This window comes from Galeopterus variegatus, unplaced genomic scaffold, assembly GCF_000696425.1.
Source record: "Galeopterus variegatus unplaced genomic scaffold, G_variegatus-3.0.2 Scaffold1178, whole genome shotgun sequence".
NCBI lineage: Eukaryota > Metazoa > Chordata > Mammalia > Dermoptera > Cynocephalidae > Galeopterus > Galeopterus variegatus.
Window position 1 is genome coordinate 128,377 of NW_007727289.1, and position 16,803 is coordinate 145,179.

The following is a 16,803-nucleotide window of genomic DNA, read 5'->3' on the forward strand; positions in this document are numbered from 1 at the left end:
TAAAAAAATAAAAATAAAAAAATAAAAATAAAAAAAAAATTTAAAAAAAAGGACAAAAAGGAAAAAAAAAAAAAAGAATTAGCTTGTCTTTAAGAAGTGGCAGTGTCCTGCAGGGTGCGCTAATGGGACAAGAAGTGAAGTTGGTCCTGAGAGCCTTTTGAGGGCAAAGACTATCCTGAGCTTTGTTTCTCATGGCCAACTCAAGCCTGGCAAATGATTGTTGCTAAATATTTGTGAATGAAATTTGAGAACTGCTTCTCTGAGGTAATTTGGAATTCTATTCTTCCCTCACAACAAAGGCTAGGTAGAGAGATGCTGCAGTTACCCAGCATGAGAACATGAGACCCAGAATATGACAGGAGCAGCAATAGGAGTGAAGAGGAACGGACAGTTGAATAAAGAGAATGGACAGTTTAGACAATTCAGAGCAATTAACTGGCAACACATTATTAAATACCAATTGAGGGCCAGCCCCGTGGCTCACTCGTGAGAGTGCGGCGCTGGTAGCACCAAGGCCGCGGGTTCGGATCCTACATAGGGATGGCCGGTGCGCTCACTGGCTGAGCGTGGCGCAGACCACACCGTGCTGAGGGTTGAGATCCCCTTACTGGTTGAAAAAACAAAACAAAACAAAACAAACAAACAAAATACCCAACTGAACAACAGACAATAGTGTTCACATGCACACTTAGGGATGCAACTACAACTATATAATATATTCAGTAACTAAGCAACACAGAGAGTTCATTTTACAGAAGAGCTCTGTGGTTTCCAGAACCATCCTGCCAGAGGTCCTTCCTGTAAAAAACTGTCACCCGTGAGTAGAGTGTTAAGTTATGCCACTTCCACAGGGTGTTCTTCCAATGAAGATGGAGAGAATTCCTGGAGCTGGCTAAGGACAACTATCCTAGCTAACTGCTTCCCCATACTTCTATTTCAAGAACTTAAGTCTAGGAGCCTATTTAGAAAGAGCATCTTTTAGTAAGGAGGAAACAGCAAAGTCAATAAACTTAGGGCCTGTGTCAGAGTTGAAACCCCTGTAATTCATTTCGATGGGAGGTCAACCCCCTCCAGGGTGGCAGGTCAGGGAAACAGATCTGTGGACAGAGCCAGGCTGACGAACACTCTAATCCTGGTAAATCCTCAAACCACACCAATCCTCAAATAAACTGTGGTTATAAGATTCTCATACTGCAGCTGTTTCAACTTTGCTCCCTGCAAAAGCACCAATGGTCAATCACTGCCTCCTCATATCCACTGAGTGGGTGAGGTTTGGCCAAAGGGAAGTAGAAAGGCTTCAAGGCCACAGCACTTGCTCTGATACGACTCTGGTACACTGCAGCTGTACAGTCACAGGAAGTCTGCACCTTCATCATAGTCTGCAGAATGCTTATGGCTAGGTTGAGAGCTGATTTTTGATTAGCAATAAATCCGGGTTGAATTAGAGACCAAGGTAGTCTATAAAAGTTTCCCAACCATAGTGCCATAAATGGATTATACGTAAGCTGAGATACTAATTTCTTTAGAGCGGGGGTGGGCATGGCCGGTCACTTCTGGCTGTAAGCAGCCTCAACAGATTATCCCAGTGTGTCTCAGTTTATCCTTGAATATCATACAAATGTCTTTTTGTGTTATAAGGTGAAAAAGTTAGGAAGCATTGGTCTATAGTATTACCTTGTTTAAAGATCATCTTTATTCCTAACAATTTTTGTATTCAAAATAAAAGTTTGAGACCCTAATACAGCCATGGTTCTTAACTTTGTTTGATCACTATCCCTTCGAGAATCTGATAAAGCCGAAGATCTTCTCTCCAGAATAATGCACCACCACTTACTTGCTCAAGAACTATTTTACATACAACTTCAGAGGGTTACAGAATCCAGATTGTCTCTGTTCTAGAAGGGTTATCAGACAAACCCAAATTTAGTAATTTTAGAGGGGTGTATCTGCTCCCCTACTCTTTAACACAGCTTCAAAAAACACGAGAAACCTCTGAAAAAGGTATACTGAACTCCCTCAAAATTTCCTGAGGAGCATGCAGAAACGACTATCAACTCCAACTGGCATTTCCAAGAAACCCCCAGCTGCTCAGAGGGCAGAGGGGATATGCTAATCACTGGTTCCAAGCACCATCTACCCTTGCAATATCAACTGCTGGCTGTTGGGAATCACAGGTACAAAGTAGTTCTCTAAACACCTCCCATTGGGCTTGGATGCATTTTGGTTAGTATTTATACTAAGAACCCCATGTAATCCTTCACCCTGCAGTCTCCCTTCTTCATTGCAAGCACATGACTTTGTTCATGTGTATTAATCACTCCACAATTTCCACTAATCAAGGCAAGGTTGTACAAATGGGGAAAGGAGGGAGAAGGAACATGTAAATCAATTAATTACAGCAGCGTCTTTATTGCAAACAAAGAACCTATAATAAAATGCAACAAAACTAATGTTTCACTTTACATGATTAAAAGCCATGTAGCTTAAAATGAGAAAACCCATAAACTTACTGGAGTGAGACATGCAATTCTTTTTATACAAGTCAATGCTTAAAACAGCAGGCACTTTATGTTCTAAAATTAAAGACCTGAACTCCAATTTTGCTGAACACAACATAAATTTGTATTTGGGTTATTTAAAAACAAACATACAAACACTACTTTTTCTCTCTGTGAGGGATGTTTGAAATGATTACCTAGAGCCCAGCACCTTGCACTAACATATCTCCAAATTTTAGTCTGGAAGATGGACAGGTGAGGCTGGGTAGGGTTGGGAAGGTGGAAGTCAGAAAGTTTTCCTTTACATCTGCTAGGAATAGACACCTTACATATCTTAGTTTAGATATGGCCATGTTTCTTTTCTTACATCAAATAGCTGTAAGATGGGCTCCCAGGTTTAAGCAAGCACTCTACTCTACATCCCAATAACCAAATCCCCCACAATACACCAAGGAAGACACATTTAGAGTAACAATTTTAATTAACTTTAGAATGTCATATACTAATTAGCTTCATTAATAAGCATGCTTAGCATTTACTTCAGAATGGAAAAAATAACCATTTTATGTGGTTACCTTTACAATGTTTTATACGAATATATTAATAAATACTTCTTTAAAAATTTGCCTTATATATCATTTAACTACCATGAGTCAAGACATATGGATGGAGTCTAATACCAACTGAATGTTAACTGGCTGTGTGGCCATGGGTATATTTTCTCCTTTCTCTAGTATGTAGGTTCCTCCTCTAACAAATGAGAACATTAGATTAGATTATATCAAAGATTTATTCCAGCTTGAAAAATTTATGATTCTATAATAACGAAAGATCTTATAGACATCATTCTACCTAAAGAGAAAATGATGTTGTAGAGTGTTGAGACACACCTTCTGTAAGGAATAAAACAAGTAGTAAAAACAAAGTAAGCATAAATACCTGTATCTCATTCTTTTAAAAGGTAATACATGCATTGTGACTTCATTCTCTTGTGTGAGGACTTGGAAGAGCCAGAAATGGAACAGAAGGAAAAACCTTCATTCAAAATGAATCTCCAAAGGGAATACAAAGTTAATATCTCCTGCTGCTTTCAGAGTGAGAAGAGGCCAATAGTTATCACAGATGAGCAGCTTTCTCTCCTATTGTTTGAAGTTCTTGTAAAGCAGTCCAGTATAAAAATCACCTATTATTTTTTTATTCCAACTTCACTTTCTATAGAAGAGTTTCTTAGAGTCGTCTACAGATGACTTGCTTTTGAGTCACCTGGAAAGCTTGTTACAAATGCACATTCCTGGTCTTCACCCAAATCAATGGAATACAAATCTCTAAGAGTGAGTTTCAAGACTTCGCATTTCTTTTAGTAAGCATCCCAGATGAATCTTGGATTTTGAACTCCACTGCTCTACAATGCTCAAGTAACTATATCTGTTGATGATTATTGTTCAAGTGCACCCATTTATTAAGCCTGCAAAAACCAAGTTTGATGTTTAACCTAGTGCTTTTTGGTTCTCACAAACTGTTGTTACTTTTATATACCCTTGCCTTTTAAGTTGTTACCCATAATCAGGGTACAAACAGTTTTAGTGAGATTTCTACTGATTGCTTCGAGACTATGATGTCTTCCACATTGGCTATAAAAAACCAAATTTAGTCAAGCCTTCTTTCCACTAGTGAATTCAGTCAGACATTTTTTCCCCCTAAAGAAGCTGAATGGCATTTAAGTGACTAGGAGTTACAACAGAAACATTCCTTGTGATAGGAAGAAAGGGGAAGGCAAGATACAAAAGAAAAACACCTGTGAATTCAAGAGTACATGAGGTTTTCTAAGCTTTGTTTTGGTAAGAGATGCCATTTTGAAAAAATAGCCTTAATGGGTAAGATGTTTCAAATGAGTGGCTGTCTAAAAGCTACTGTATACCATTCCTACTTTGCATATAATTTAAGGATAGATCCTTGGAGGCCAACTAGACCCCAAAAAAACCACCCTCAACAGGTCAGATATATATACTTAAGTCAAAGGGGAAAATACTTTTTTGGGGAAGAAAAGTTACCCAAATCAATTTAATTTAACATTGAAAAAATATAAAATCGCGGCATGGGAAAATACCATAAACATGAAAATCAATACATATACAGACAATAAGGAAAAATACGGTATCTATTATACAGTATAAATACACAAACAGCAAAATCCAATCCCCTTTCCAAGGACAGAACCACCAGGTCACCCTGCCATTTCTGGGTTTCCCCCACATCCCACCTGGCCCTCAATGATGAGTACACCTCTGACACACAGTAACCATCCTTACTAATGGAGGTTGTGGCTCTCCATGGCAGAAATCTACTCTTGCTATAGTGGCGAGAAAGAAATAGAGCAATTTTTCTTGAAGAGTTGTTTAAAAGTACTGGTAACAAATACTGAAGCTTGTGATAAAAAGAATCAAACTCAGATACCTTCCCTGCCACTGGCTCCAATGTGAGTGATCTAGCACCCCAAGACTCTAAGAGGGCAGATCCTAATCAGCCTATGAACTTCCCTCATAGTCAAGTGTTAGGGCTAAATGAGGAAAATGTCATAGCCTTTCAAGAAAACAAGAAAACTCGTGTGTGTGTGTGTGTGTGTGTGTGTGTGTGTGTGTGTGTGTGTGTGTGTGTGTGTGTGAGATACAGGGATCCAAACCCATGATCTTTGTTGTTACAACTCAAGAAAACTGTTTATAGGCTTTAAACACTGAAAAAGAGAGCCATGGCTTGTGGGGATTAGCTTACAGTAAAGAGGTTGTCTGGAAATCTTTTCATTTTAAGATCACAATACGTAAATTATGTTCAAATTATTTTAAAAGGATAAAGTTTAAATCTGTAAGGTTTCCAAAATTAAGAGGAAAAATAACAAATTTTGGAATTATGAAAGTAACTCTAAGGAACTTTTCCTCTCCTGACCATGTTAGTCTGTAGCTGTGTTGGCAACAGAGTGATGTAATTCTGGTTTCCTCAACTAACATTCTAGGAGTTTAAATTTTATTTCCCAAACTTTTTCATGAGTATTTTTGTTAAAAATACTTCTGCTTAATTCTTAAGCAGACCCTCACCACCTTCTTCCCCACACCCTGGTCTCCCACACCCCACCGTGATTCCCTTCCACCTCCCTAAAACTCTGGAATATTTTAATAAGAAAATACTGAATGGAAACTGGCACCACTAAGTTTTCTGAAGAATACAGGTGAATGTGTACTTTTTCCTTTTCTTAAAGTAAAAATAATAATAATAATAACTTGCCTGAAAATATTTAAGCTCTAATCATTTGATTAAAACTTTTCCATCTGTAATTAATGATATCATAAGACTAATTAAATCCACGCTACATATACAGTTACTTGCCTTTATGTGAAAGGAAAAAACCCACTCTGTCACATTACCAAAGAAAAATGAGAATTATTTATACTAGATAGTTTAAATTGGCTAAAAACTGGTCAGAGCCAAAGTAAGTGTCTTTAGGAAGCCACTAAGTTATCCTTGAAAAATCATTAATGACTGGTAAAGTCACAGGTTTAATAGTGATTAGTTCATAACATGCTGGATACACCCTAAGCAATGAAGCATAAGCTATTCAATTACATTTAAGTGCTTATCAAATTGGTAACTAGTCAGAGGTTCTGGAATTGAACCAAACCAATCAGTATATCATCATATTTTAACAAATTCAGAAGTATACTGTAAAAATACACTAATTAAGTCCATGAGGTTTATAATGCTATTAAAAGTGAAAATAGGGTAGTATGGATATGTGGTGCTAATGTCTTATTTCTTTCAGTAATTCTCCTGGTATTGCCAGGTCCCTTAGAAATATGTACCATTCAATTTTGTATGTGTATGGTTAAGTTATTAGATTACTATCTACAAGCGGCAGACACCTGCATGGCACCAAATTTACTTTCAGAAATAGATGTTATGTAGCAGGTACCAAAATGTGATGATCAATTCTGTGTTCTCTATTAATTAAACCTCCTCATTTGGTTAAACAGCCAGTGTACACCAGAGTTCTACGTAGGTCATAATTATATCACTTTCAGAGCAGCAATACGTGATCCAAGGTTTTCTTGAAGATAGTGCAAAAGATGCAGTTCATAATGTTCTCCGGATTCAGGAACTCTTATGCTGTGTCTCTCCTGAGGATAGATCTTAACAACAACAACAACAAAAAGATTTTTTAAAAAAAGAATTAAATAATATACCTCCTTCTAAAGCTTTCCAGAGATATTTAACACATTTAATAATATGGAGCACAACCTCTCTGTGATATTACATAATCACCTTCTATCTAAAGGCCCCTCTCCTCTTATAATTCCCTATAGGCTTAATGAAGGATTTCTCTGTAGACCAACAGTGCATTCTCCAAGAATGGTCTGCAGATTTTGAGGGGTTTTCAGAAAACTGCAAGGGATACACAAGGTCAAAACTATTTTCAGGACAATGTCAAGATTATTTGCCTTTATTCACTGTGGTGGCATTTGCACTGATGATGCAAAAGCAATGGTGAATAAAACTACTAGTGCCTTAGCATGAACCAAGGCAGTAACGTTAAATTGTACAAAAAGTCACATTACTCTTTACCACCTCACACTTGCTCTAAAAAAGAAAAATGCCAGTTTCACTTAAGTTGCAGCAAAAATTAGAATTTTATTAAATTGCAGTCCTTGACTAGAAGTCTTTTAATTATTCTGTGTTGATATAATGAGAAGTATGCATAAAGCACTTCTTTTTTTTTTTTTTTTTTTCCTTTTTGTGACTGGTAAGGGGATCGCAACCCTTGGCTTGGAGTCGCCTGCACTGCGCTCAGCCAGTGAGCGCACCAGCCATCCTTATACAGGATCCGAACCCTCGGCGAGAGCGCTGCTGGCGCTCCCAAGTGCTGCACTCTCCTGAGTGCGCCACGGGACCGGCCCTGCATAAAGCACTTCTGCTAGAGGATGTCTCAAGGATAAGTACTGTGTGATCAAGTTGCAAGCTGAACTGCTGCTTTTTTCAATGGAACTCAATTTTTAACTTTAAAGAATGACTGACAACTATGGATATCTGGTAGACATTTTCTCAAAAATGAATGAAGTAAGCTTGATTACTTCAAGGACAACACTGACAGTATTTGTTGCCAATGATAAAATTTGAGCTTTTGAGTGAAAATTAGAATTTTGGAAAACTTGTATCTACCACTTTTAGCTCATGAGCTTCTCCATACTTAGATATTTTTCTGATGAGATCAGTAGTAATATTACTATATGTGATCTTAAAAATATTATATAAAGAAAGGAGTCAACATTTGAAAGATTGGGATAACACAGTGAATGTTTTCCATATGACTGATGCATGGGTAAAAGATCCAATCTGAAGTACAAAATCCAATAGGTTTTAATGTGACAGAGTATGAAAAGTTTATAGATATGGCTTCAGATTCCACACTAAAATTAGGCTTTTAGAATTAAAATTAGGCTTTTTAGAAGCTACCATGTGTCCGGTTTTAGAATAGTATCAAAAAAGAATATCCACAATTATCTGAAAAGGCTAAAATATTGTACTCTTCCCATTTCTTAATAACATACTCTATGAGGCTGAATTTTCTTCACATACTTTAGCCGAAACAACATATCAACAGATTGAATGTAGAAGGATATATAAGAATTCAAGTGTATTCTTTATTGTTAGACATTAAAAAGATTTATAAAAATATAAAATAATGCTATTTTTTCCCTCAGTAAATTAAATATTTCTTGTTTTGGAATATAGTCTTTTTCCCCATAAAAAGTGATTTATGTTAACATGCAGTACTTTAATATTGTTATTTAAAAACAAACATTTAAATTTTTTCTCAGTTTTAATATCTTACATGAGAAATATTGATATAAACCACATAAACAAAATATAAAAGGGACCTTGACCTTAGACCAAAAGCTTGAAAATTGCTGTTATAGACAAATATCTCACAATTTAACTACACAAATGTCAACTGAAATATAAAAAAGGAAAAAGTAATGTTTTTCAATTCTTATAAGCACATAATCTGTTTAAAGAGTAGAAAGGAGGAACAGTTTCTCTTAAAAACTTTCTTTGAGTAATGGAGCAATGGAGGAGAGTAACTTGCTCATCCTGCTCCCATGCCAATATAAAATAAAAGAGAATTAAAAGACCATGTTATCAGGTCCTAAAAATCCTTTTACAACAATGAAATCAAGCAGCATTTCCTTTCCCATAAAAGGGTTAGAATAAAAAAAGCAAAGGAGGATAGTGAATGGTCTCCCTGTCATATTTTTCATGCTTACAAACTGAAAGCAGATACAGATATACAAGTCATGCAAAGGGTTAGAATAAAAAAAGCAAAGGAGGATAGTGAACGGTCTCCCTGTCATATTTTTCATGCTTACAAACTGAAAGCAGATACAGATATACAAGTCATGTAATCTAATACACACAGTTTTTCAGGCTCACTTCAATAGAACCTTAATTTTTATTCAACTAGAGGCACTAGTAACTAAGCCTATTACTATAGTTCTCTCAAGCAAGGGTGGACACAGCTGAAAATTTGGCCTTACTCCATAGCTTATTAGATTTCAAAGTAATCAATCAGTAATCACTACTGCATTTAATTAGAAAACGTAGAATAACTCACCTGTAAATCATATGGCTTACCAGCCCTCACTAAAAAACTCAGTAATATACTAGTGTGTGCAAAGTGGACATTTTCATCCAAGAATCCATGTAAGAGTAGTAAACGATTTGGTCTGGAGAAATGGAAATATTAGAGGATTAGGCAAAATAATAGAGCATTTGGGGAAACTACCTAACTCTTAAACTATTGTACTACCTAACTCTTTTAAACTATTATACTTAACTATATTAACTTCCTTATACTATAATGTTAAAAAAAATTCAATATTTTTAATATTAAATTTGTAATATATAATCAGATGCCACATGTAATAAAAGATTTAAAGATAAGATCATGTGTTCAATTTCTTACGAAAATATTAGAACATATCAATAATTATAGCATGTCCCTAGAAAAACTACTTGTAAAATATATTTAAGCAGACATCAAATTTTTTAAATCTTGAAACAGTTGTGTACTTAACTTCTTTCAGTATAAGCAAATGCTTCAAATATAACTTGTAAAAAAACCCAGATTATATGAACTGGCCAGTAATTTCAGATTTGAGAAACAGCCATGCCATTCTAGTACTCTATAAACTATTAGTCTTGGATTTTTAGTATTTGAAGTTTTCATTATTATTAAAGACAATTTTAAAAAATACAATTTAAAAATTTTAATATTAATTTTAAAGTATGAACTTACTCAGAGGGGAACTTTTCTGCTTGCATGGCCACAGATCCTAAGTAATAGCCTTGTTCATTCTGGTCAGGGTGACCCATATAACGTTCCGTGTATCCTGTGTCATAGAAGATCCACAGAGTGACTGGGGCTCCAGCAATAGCAACCTGAGTAAGACAACATTGACAGTCAACTGTTGTCCAAAAAACAGTGGCTAGCAATGAAAACTTACAACTGCAAATTTACAGGCTAAAATCACCCTTAGGCTTTAGCCCCACTACTCGTGCATTCATGGTCTCAGGCAACTCAGAAAACTGAAGTGAAGTGCCAAGGTCAAGGATTTGATACTCTGTTAGTAAGTTTCATATTCCTAGGGTATGCTACATACAAACCCTTAACTTGGGCTAGCTGAAATACACACGTGGGCCCTTTGTTAAAAGGGGAGAATGAACTAAAGCACATGAATGCCTCAGTTTAAATTCATTCCTTCTACTGGGGAAAAATGTGTGAGAACTGTCAGCTTTATAAAGGAAAAGCAGCCACTTTTTTTTTTTTTTTTTTAAGCCTTTGTTGGCAATACAGAATTTAAAACAATAAATGAAATATACTTAAGTACTAAAAACTTGTCTCATTTTAAGGCTTCTACACAGTTTTGTACTTAAATAATCTAATTACTTTCTTGACAGCTGCAAGCCTAGGAAAATCATGGCAGTTTTCAGAGTTCATTTGTGGTTATTATAAAGATTATCTGAATATACATGAAAAAACAAAACCTTATTGTTTTTGTCGTTAAAAATAAAAATTAGGTCTGGCTGGTTAGCTCAACTGGTTAGAGCATAGTGCTGATAACACCAAGGTCCAGGGTTTGATCTCTGTGCCAGCCGGTTGCCAAAAAAACAAATAAATAAAAATAACTTTTCATTGTAAAATAAAAGTTAAAAATAAAAATTAGGTCTGGCTGGTTAGCTCAACTGGTTAGAGCATAGTGCTGATAACACCAAGGTCCAGGGTTTGATCCCTGTGCCAGCCGGTTGCCAAAAAAACAAATAAATAAAAATAACTTTTCATTGTAAAATAAAATCATGGTTCTGAAATATTAAAAAAACAAAAATACTACTCATAATTCCTACTCCCTTAACAACTGTTATCATCTTTATGTATTTTCTTCTAGTACATTTTCCTAAGAGTTTTTTACAGAACTGTAAGAATTTGTATATTTAATAATTCATTCATGAACACAGATTTATTGAGGGTCTACTATGTGCCAAGTATTGTGCTTGGCTGCTGAGGATTCAGTGGTGTACAGGGCAAACAGGTCCCTGATGTTAGAGTTTGCAGTCCAACAATTAAACAAATAATTACAATCCAATATGTGTATTTTACTAATCACGACTATCTCCCATAATCTTTGGCATATGTCTATAAATAGCCAATAAGTGGTCACCAAGTAGACAAGTGTTTTTAAAATATATATATATACACACTTTATATATATAAAATGTTTAATATATATTTTATATGTCTATGAAACACACAAACCTTAAAGTTAACATTGCTTCATACTGCCAACTCTGTAAACTTTCAGAATATAGGCATTTTTACATTTCCTCATTTTACAGAAAATTCAACCCCTTATTGCAAAAATGAGTACAATAGGAAGTCACGTACCCTGAAGATATCTGACCTCTGCATTAATGCCATCAGGGAGAGGTATCCTCCATAGGACCAGCCATGGATGCCCACACGGTCTAAGTCAATGAAATCATATCGAGAGGCTAGATACTGAAGTCCTTCCACCTGATCATCAATTTCTATTTGACCCTGTCATAAGAAGGAGAATATTTCACTGATTCTGATGAATAAAAAAGTTTCATTACTAAGACTGCTTTTAAAGCTGATAAATGTTTTTACTAAAAATACCTGGACTTTTTTTAGATATGAATTTCGTTATCAATGAGATTCTGTTGCCCCCCCCCCAAAAAATATTTCAAAAAATCTATTTAGAGATAGGGGTCTACAGCTTATGTTAGTAGCCTGTTCTACAGTTTAGTTACCCCTTAATCATCAAGTTCTTTCCTATTGCTACCCAAACTGTCCCTTGCTATTTGGGTATTTCTCATTTTCATTTGTTCTGTTGTCTGCTAAGAGGTCAGTATCTTCCTTGTAACAAGCCTTCCTATACCCAAAGACAAAAAATGAGCCCTCTTAAGCAATACATTAATTTTACTTCTCATTTTCAATATTTAGTGCAGTAAAGCAGAGGGAATCACTCTTGAGGCCCTGTCTTCCTATTTCCCCATCATAATACTTCTAGGAACTGAACACACTATTTCTTTAAAGTCCTGTTAAGTCCTAATTCCTATCACCACCACCACCCTTTCTATATTACTAGGCCTGCCAGTGCACACAATTTCACTTCACTGAGCCAAAACCAAAAATAAAAACAAAAAAACTTACATGAGAATACAACATAAGGTCAAAGAACTGGCTGTGGGAGAAAATCCCCATGTCTTACTCAGCATGTCCAATACACTGGCAAACACAGTAACTGCCTTACTGTGCAAAAGGAACATCGGATTCTCATCATTTCCCAAAGCAGCAGAAAGGACATAGGGCATCTCTAAAAGGTAGCATTTAAAGCTTCCTGCAGAGAGAAAGAGGCTTGTCACAAGGAAGGCACTAACCAGTTGGATTCCCTCTTCACAGAGGACAGAACAAATCTCAATTATTCCTCAATAGTGTACAAGATGCTGAAAACTAAATGGTGCTGCCTTCCGGCTAAGGTGGACATACAAAATGGAAAGAGAGTATTTCTATGTAAAAGTGGCTCTATTTCAGCTCCCCAAAGTTACATACAGGTAGACATGAGCTAGCCTGGTATATGTCAACTTGCACCTTCCCTCCCACCCCTGAATTCTAACACACACACACACACACACACACACACTCTTCTTTCTCTCTCTCTAGCTCTCATTCATAGCCGCTTCCTGCAACTCTCTTTCAGGGGTTCCATACCAAACAATGAATCAGAAAATGTAAATGTATTTAGAAGAAATCTCTCTCTCTAGCTCTCATTCATAGCCCCTTCCTGCAACTCTCTCTTTCAGGGGTTCCATACCAAACAATGAATCAGAAAATGTAAATGTATTTAGAAGAAAAGTGTTTTTATGTTCACACACCATTTTATATTTAAATGCGCCTTCGAATTTAAGCCCTCGGTGACAGGATCCCCTGTTGTCTATCACCACAACCACATAACCCAGAGAGGCTAGGGTATTCAAGCGGAAATACTTGACTCCTTTAAACCGATTATTCACCAACTGAACCTGAAGAAGAAATACAGCTTACAGTGAAATTTATTACATGGTAGCATACAAAAGCACAAGAGGGGCAGAACAGTGCAAAAAATAGAAAGCTTAAATTTTTAATACTATTTTGCCTTTAAAATATAATTTTTAAGGGACTTCTTTTTAAATGAACTTAAGTCTTTTTATGTTTATGTTGCCTCTTGCTTAACTTCACACTCAAGGTTCAGGGTAATTACTGAAAAACGATAGGCTTTAAAACTTTAACTTAGATATCAATTACATATAAGACAAGAGAATTAACCTACCTTATTGAAAAAGTTACTAAGCTGATTACTTCTACCCCAAAGAAAAATTGTGTCATTCAAATGACAGTGACAAGAATAAATAAGATGATCTTCCCTCTCCACTCTCTTCTGGGGTTGTCTCCGACCAGTAGTGGGAAAATTTAGTATTTTAATGGAACACTATGACCAGTCCAGCTTTCTTTTCCGTGTTACACAAATCAGTGTAAAAATTAGGATAATTTTAAAATTATTTTATCACCTGAGAGACTGAGAATTTAAACATATTTTATTTATTTATTTATTTATTTATTTTTCCTTTTTGTCTTTTTTACTGACCGGTAACGGGATCGCAACCCTCGGTATTGCGCCCGTACTGGGGACCGGCAATGGGATCGCAACCCTCGGTGTCGCGCCCGCACCTCGCTCAGCCAGTGAGCGGGAACCGGTCTCCACATGGGATCCGAACCCTCGGCGGGAGCGCCACTGCGCTCCCAAGCGGCGCACTCTCCAGTGCGCTACTGGGCCGGCCCAAGAAGTTAAACATATTTTAGTGTTTTACCAGAAATAGAATATCTAGTGAAAAGAAGACTATAATCAGTGAACAGAAAGTTACAGAAGTTCAAGGTCGGTGGACCCTAAGATAGATGTTAAACAAAAAAAGGTTGTGATAAAAATGAAAAAGAAGTTTCCTCTGGCTAAAACCAATGGGAAAAACAAGTCAGCCAGGAGTTAGATAAGTATTACCATTCTCTCCACTCAAGAAATATCTACTGAACATTTACTGGGCTAGATGGGGGGCGATGGGGAAGAAGAGTCCTCCCTTTTTGCACTTTTGGATGCTTAATACCACTGCAACAAAGGTCAAGGGTTTGGATCCCCTTACCAGCCAGCTGCCCATCCCCCCAAATAATAATACCAGTGCAACAATTGTCAAATGGGTCTTCCTACTCCTATTTTTGTCTTCCTATAGTCTCTCTGTTCATGCTGTAACAGAGTGATGATGTTTTAAAAATGTAAATTAGATATGACTGCTGCTGGGCTCCCTCCAATGGTTACCATGACCATTCAGAGCAAGGTCTAAACTTGTCACATAAGCCTTTGAGACCCTAGATTATCTGGCCCTTGGCTATCTCTGACCTCACCTCCTACATTTCTGCTCTGTGTACTGTACTCTAACTTTATTATCAACACCATCAAGTTGGTTTTAACCCCAGGCAGGACCTTGACATTTATTTTTCTCTCTGCCTGGAATACTCTTCCCTCAGATCTTTAACACAGCTCATCTCTTCTCAACATTTGTACCCTTAAGAAAGGTATTCCATTAACTTCCTATCAGAACTTCCATCTTGGGCCGGCCTGTGGCTCACTCGGGAGAGTGTGGTGCTGATAACACCAAGGCCACGGGTTCGGATTCCATATAGGGATGGTTGGTTAGCTCGCTGGGTGAGCATGGTGCTGATGACACCAAATCAAGGGTTAAGATCCCCTTACCGGTCATCTTTAAAAAAAAAAAAAGAACTCTCATCTTAGTCACTTTACCATCCCCCTTCCCAGCATTTCTCTATAGCACTTCCATATATAAAGTCATATATTTTATATGTCCACCTGTTTACTATCTTCTCCATTACAATTCATGAAGGTGGAACATTAATCTGACTTGTTCACTGTGATACCCTCAGTGCCTAGAATAGTACTTAGCACATAATAGAAACCCAATAACTCTTTGCTGAATGAATGAATTAAAAATAGAAACAAAAGAATGATGTTTTCTCTTCCTACCTTGGGAAGAGGGGGTTTGGCAGGTAGGTAAAGCTGCTTGTTTTTAAAGTGAGAGAGCCAAAAAAAAAAAAAAAAAGAAATACTAGGCAAATAACACAAATGTAAGCATTTAAAGAAAACCACCTCACTTCTTTGCCTGCTATCACACCTCAGTGGCCTGATATGAACACTTTCTCCCAGAGCCAGTGTTTTTGCCTTTGCAGCCTGGAGGCCTGCTACTTCTGGAAAAAGGTACCTGAACATATTGCCCTTTGGCACTGGGAATCCAAATCTCCCTCAGTAACAATTCTTTGAAATCTGTGTCCTGCTATCACCTAGCCTTATCTCTTTGCATTTACTTTTGCAGAATGTTGTCTGGCTCATTCTAGGAAGCATCATAGGTATTTTTTAAACAAGCATTTAAAAACATACAGCTGTTATCAATGGAGAGTTTAAGGAATCAAGCCTTGAAGACTTTAGTGGGAAATATCCATTGCTTTTCTTATATTTCTTGGATTTTGCTCTTTTCTGACCTACAAAAATTGTTGCCCTTAGGACAAAATAATTCACTTCATGTTATGAATTGTGACACTGTTGCTATTTCAATGGATTCCCACTTTAACTTGAATAGACACCAAGAAAGAACAGTTTGAGCCACAAGAACATTGCAGTCATAAGATTTAACCAAATTTTACAGGGAATTGTGTGCTACAAGAAAGATCTGGTCTTACATATAGGAGTCTCTTCATAATTAACCCAAATGGAGTCATCGAGCAAAGCATGAATGATCTTCAGCAGGTTCAAGTGCCAGAGGCTCTAAGTCATGTGAAGTCTCATGGGGAAATCTCTCTGCAAAGTGAACACTAGATTCTCCTGTGGCCTCACCAAATTTGAATAGCTCCAAAGAATACTTTGAGAAACAAATCAATAAATTCTCCTAAGTTACCAACAGTTTTTCAAAAAACACATCATGAAATACACTTATAGCATTTCAAATATGACAGTTCCTATAAGTGCAAAAAAGTATAGCTGTATTCATAAAGGACTCCAAACAAACAATTTTGGTTTAATTAATTGGCTAAAGCTTTTTTATTATGGTAAAGTAAACATAAAATTTACCATTTAAACTATTTTAAGTGTTCAATCCAGTGACATTAAATATATATTCACACTGCTGTGCAAACATCACCATTATCCATTTCTGGAAATTTTTCATCATTCTAAACAGAAAATCCATAACCGTTAAGTAACTCCCCTTTCCCCTTCCCTCCAGTCCCAGACAACCTCTATTCTACTTTCTATGAATTTGCCTGTTATAGTACCTCATACAACTGGAATAATGCAATATTTGCCCTTTTGTGGCTGCCTTATTTTACTTAGCATGAAGTCCTCAAGGTTCATCCATGTGGCAGCATGTGTCAGAATTTCCTCCTTTTTAAGGCTGAACAATATTTGATTGTGTGTATACACCACATTTTGTGCATCCATTCATCTGTTGATAGATAGTTGGGTTGCTTCCACCTTTTGGATATTGTGAATAAAGCTGCTATGGGCCGGCCCGGTGGCGCACTGCTATAGTGCGCCGCTTGGGAAGCGCAGTGGTGCTCCCGCCGAGGGTTCGGATCCCACATACAGAC

General features: G+C 36.7%; 1 protein-coding gene across 1 annotated transcript in view; it reads right to left on the reverse strand.

Moving 5' to 3' along the window:
- Positions 1-2,385: 2,385 nt before the first annotated feature.
- Positions 2,386-16,803, reverse strand: part of DPP8 (dipeptidyl-peptidase 8) — a 63,551-nt gene continuing 49,133 nt past the window's right edge. The window contains exons 14-18 of the mRNA XM_008575377.1: positions 12,996-13,142; positions 11,485-11,637; positions 9,841-9,983; positions 9,157-9,268; positions 2,386-6,676 (exon numbers count right to left, since the gene is read on the reverse strand). Coding sequence (XP_008573599.1) covers positions 6,554-6,676; positions 9,157-9,268; positions 9,841-9,983; positions 11,485-11,637; positions 12,996-13,142 — 678 coding nt within the window. The 3' untranslated portion in view covers positions 2,386-6,553. The remainder of the gene's footprint in view (positions 6,677-9,156; positions 9,269-9,840; positions 9,984-11,484; positions 11,638-12,995; positions 13,143-16,803) is intronic.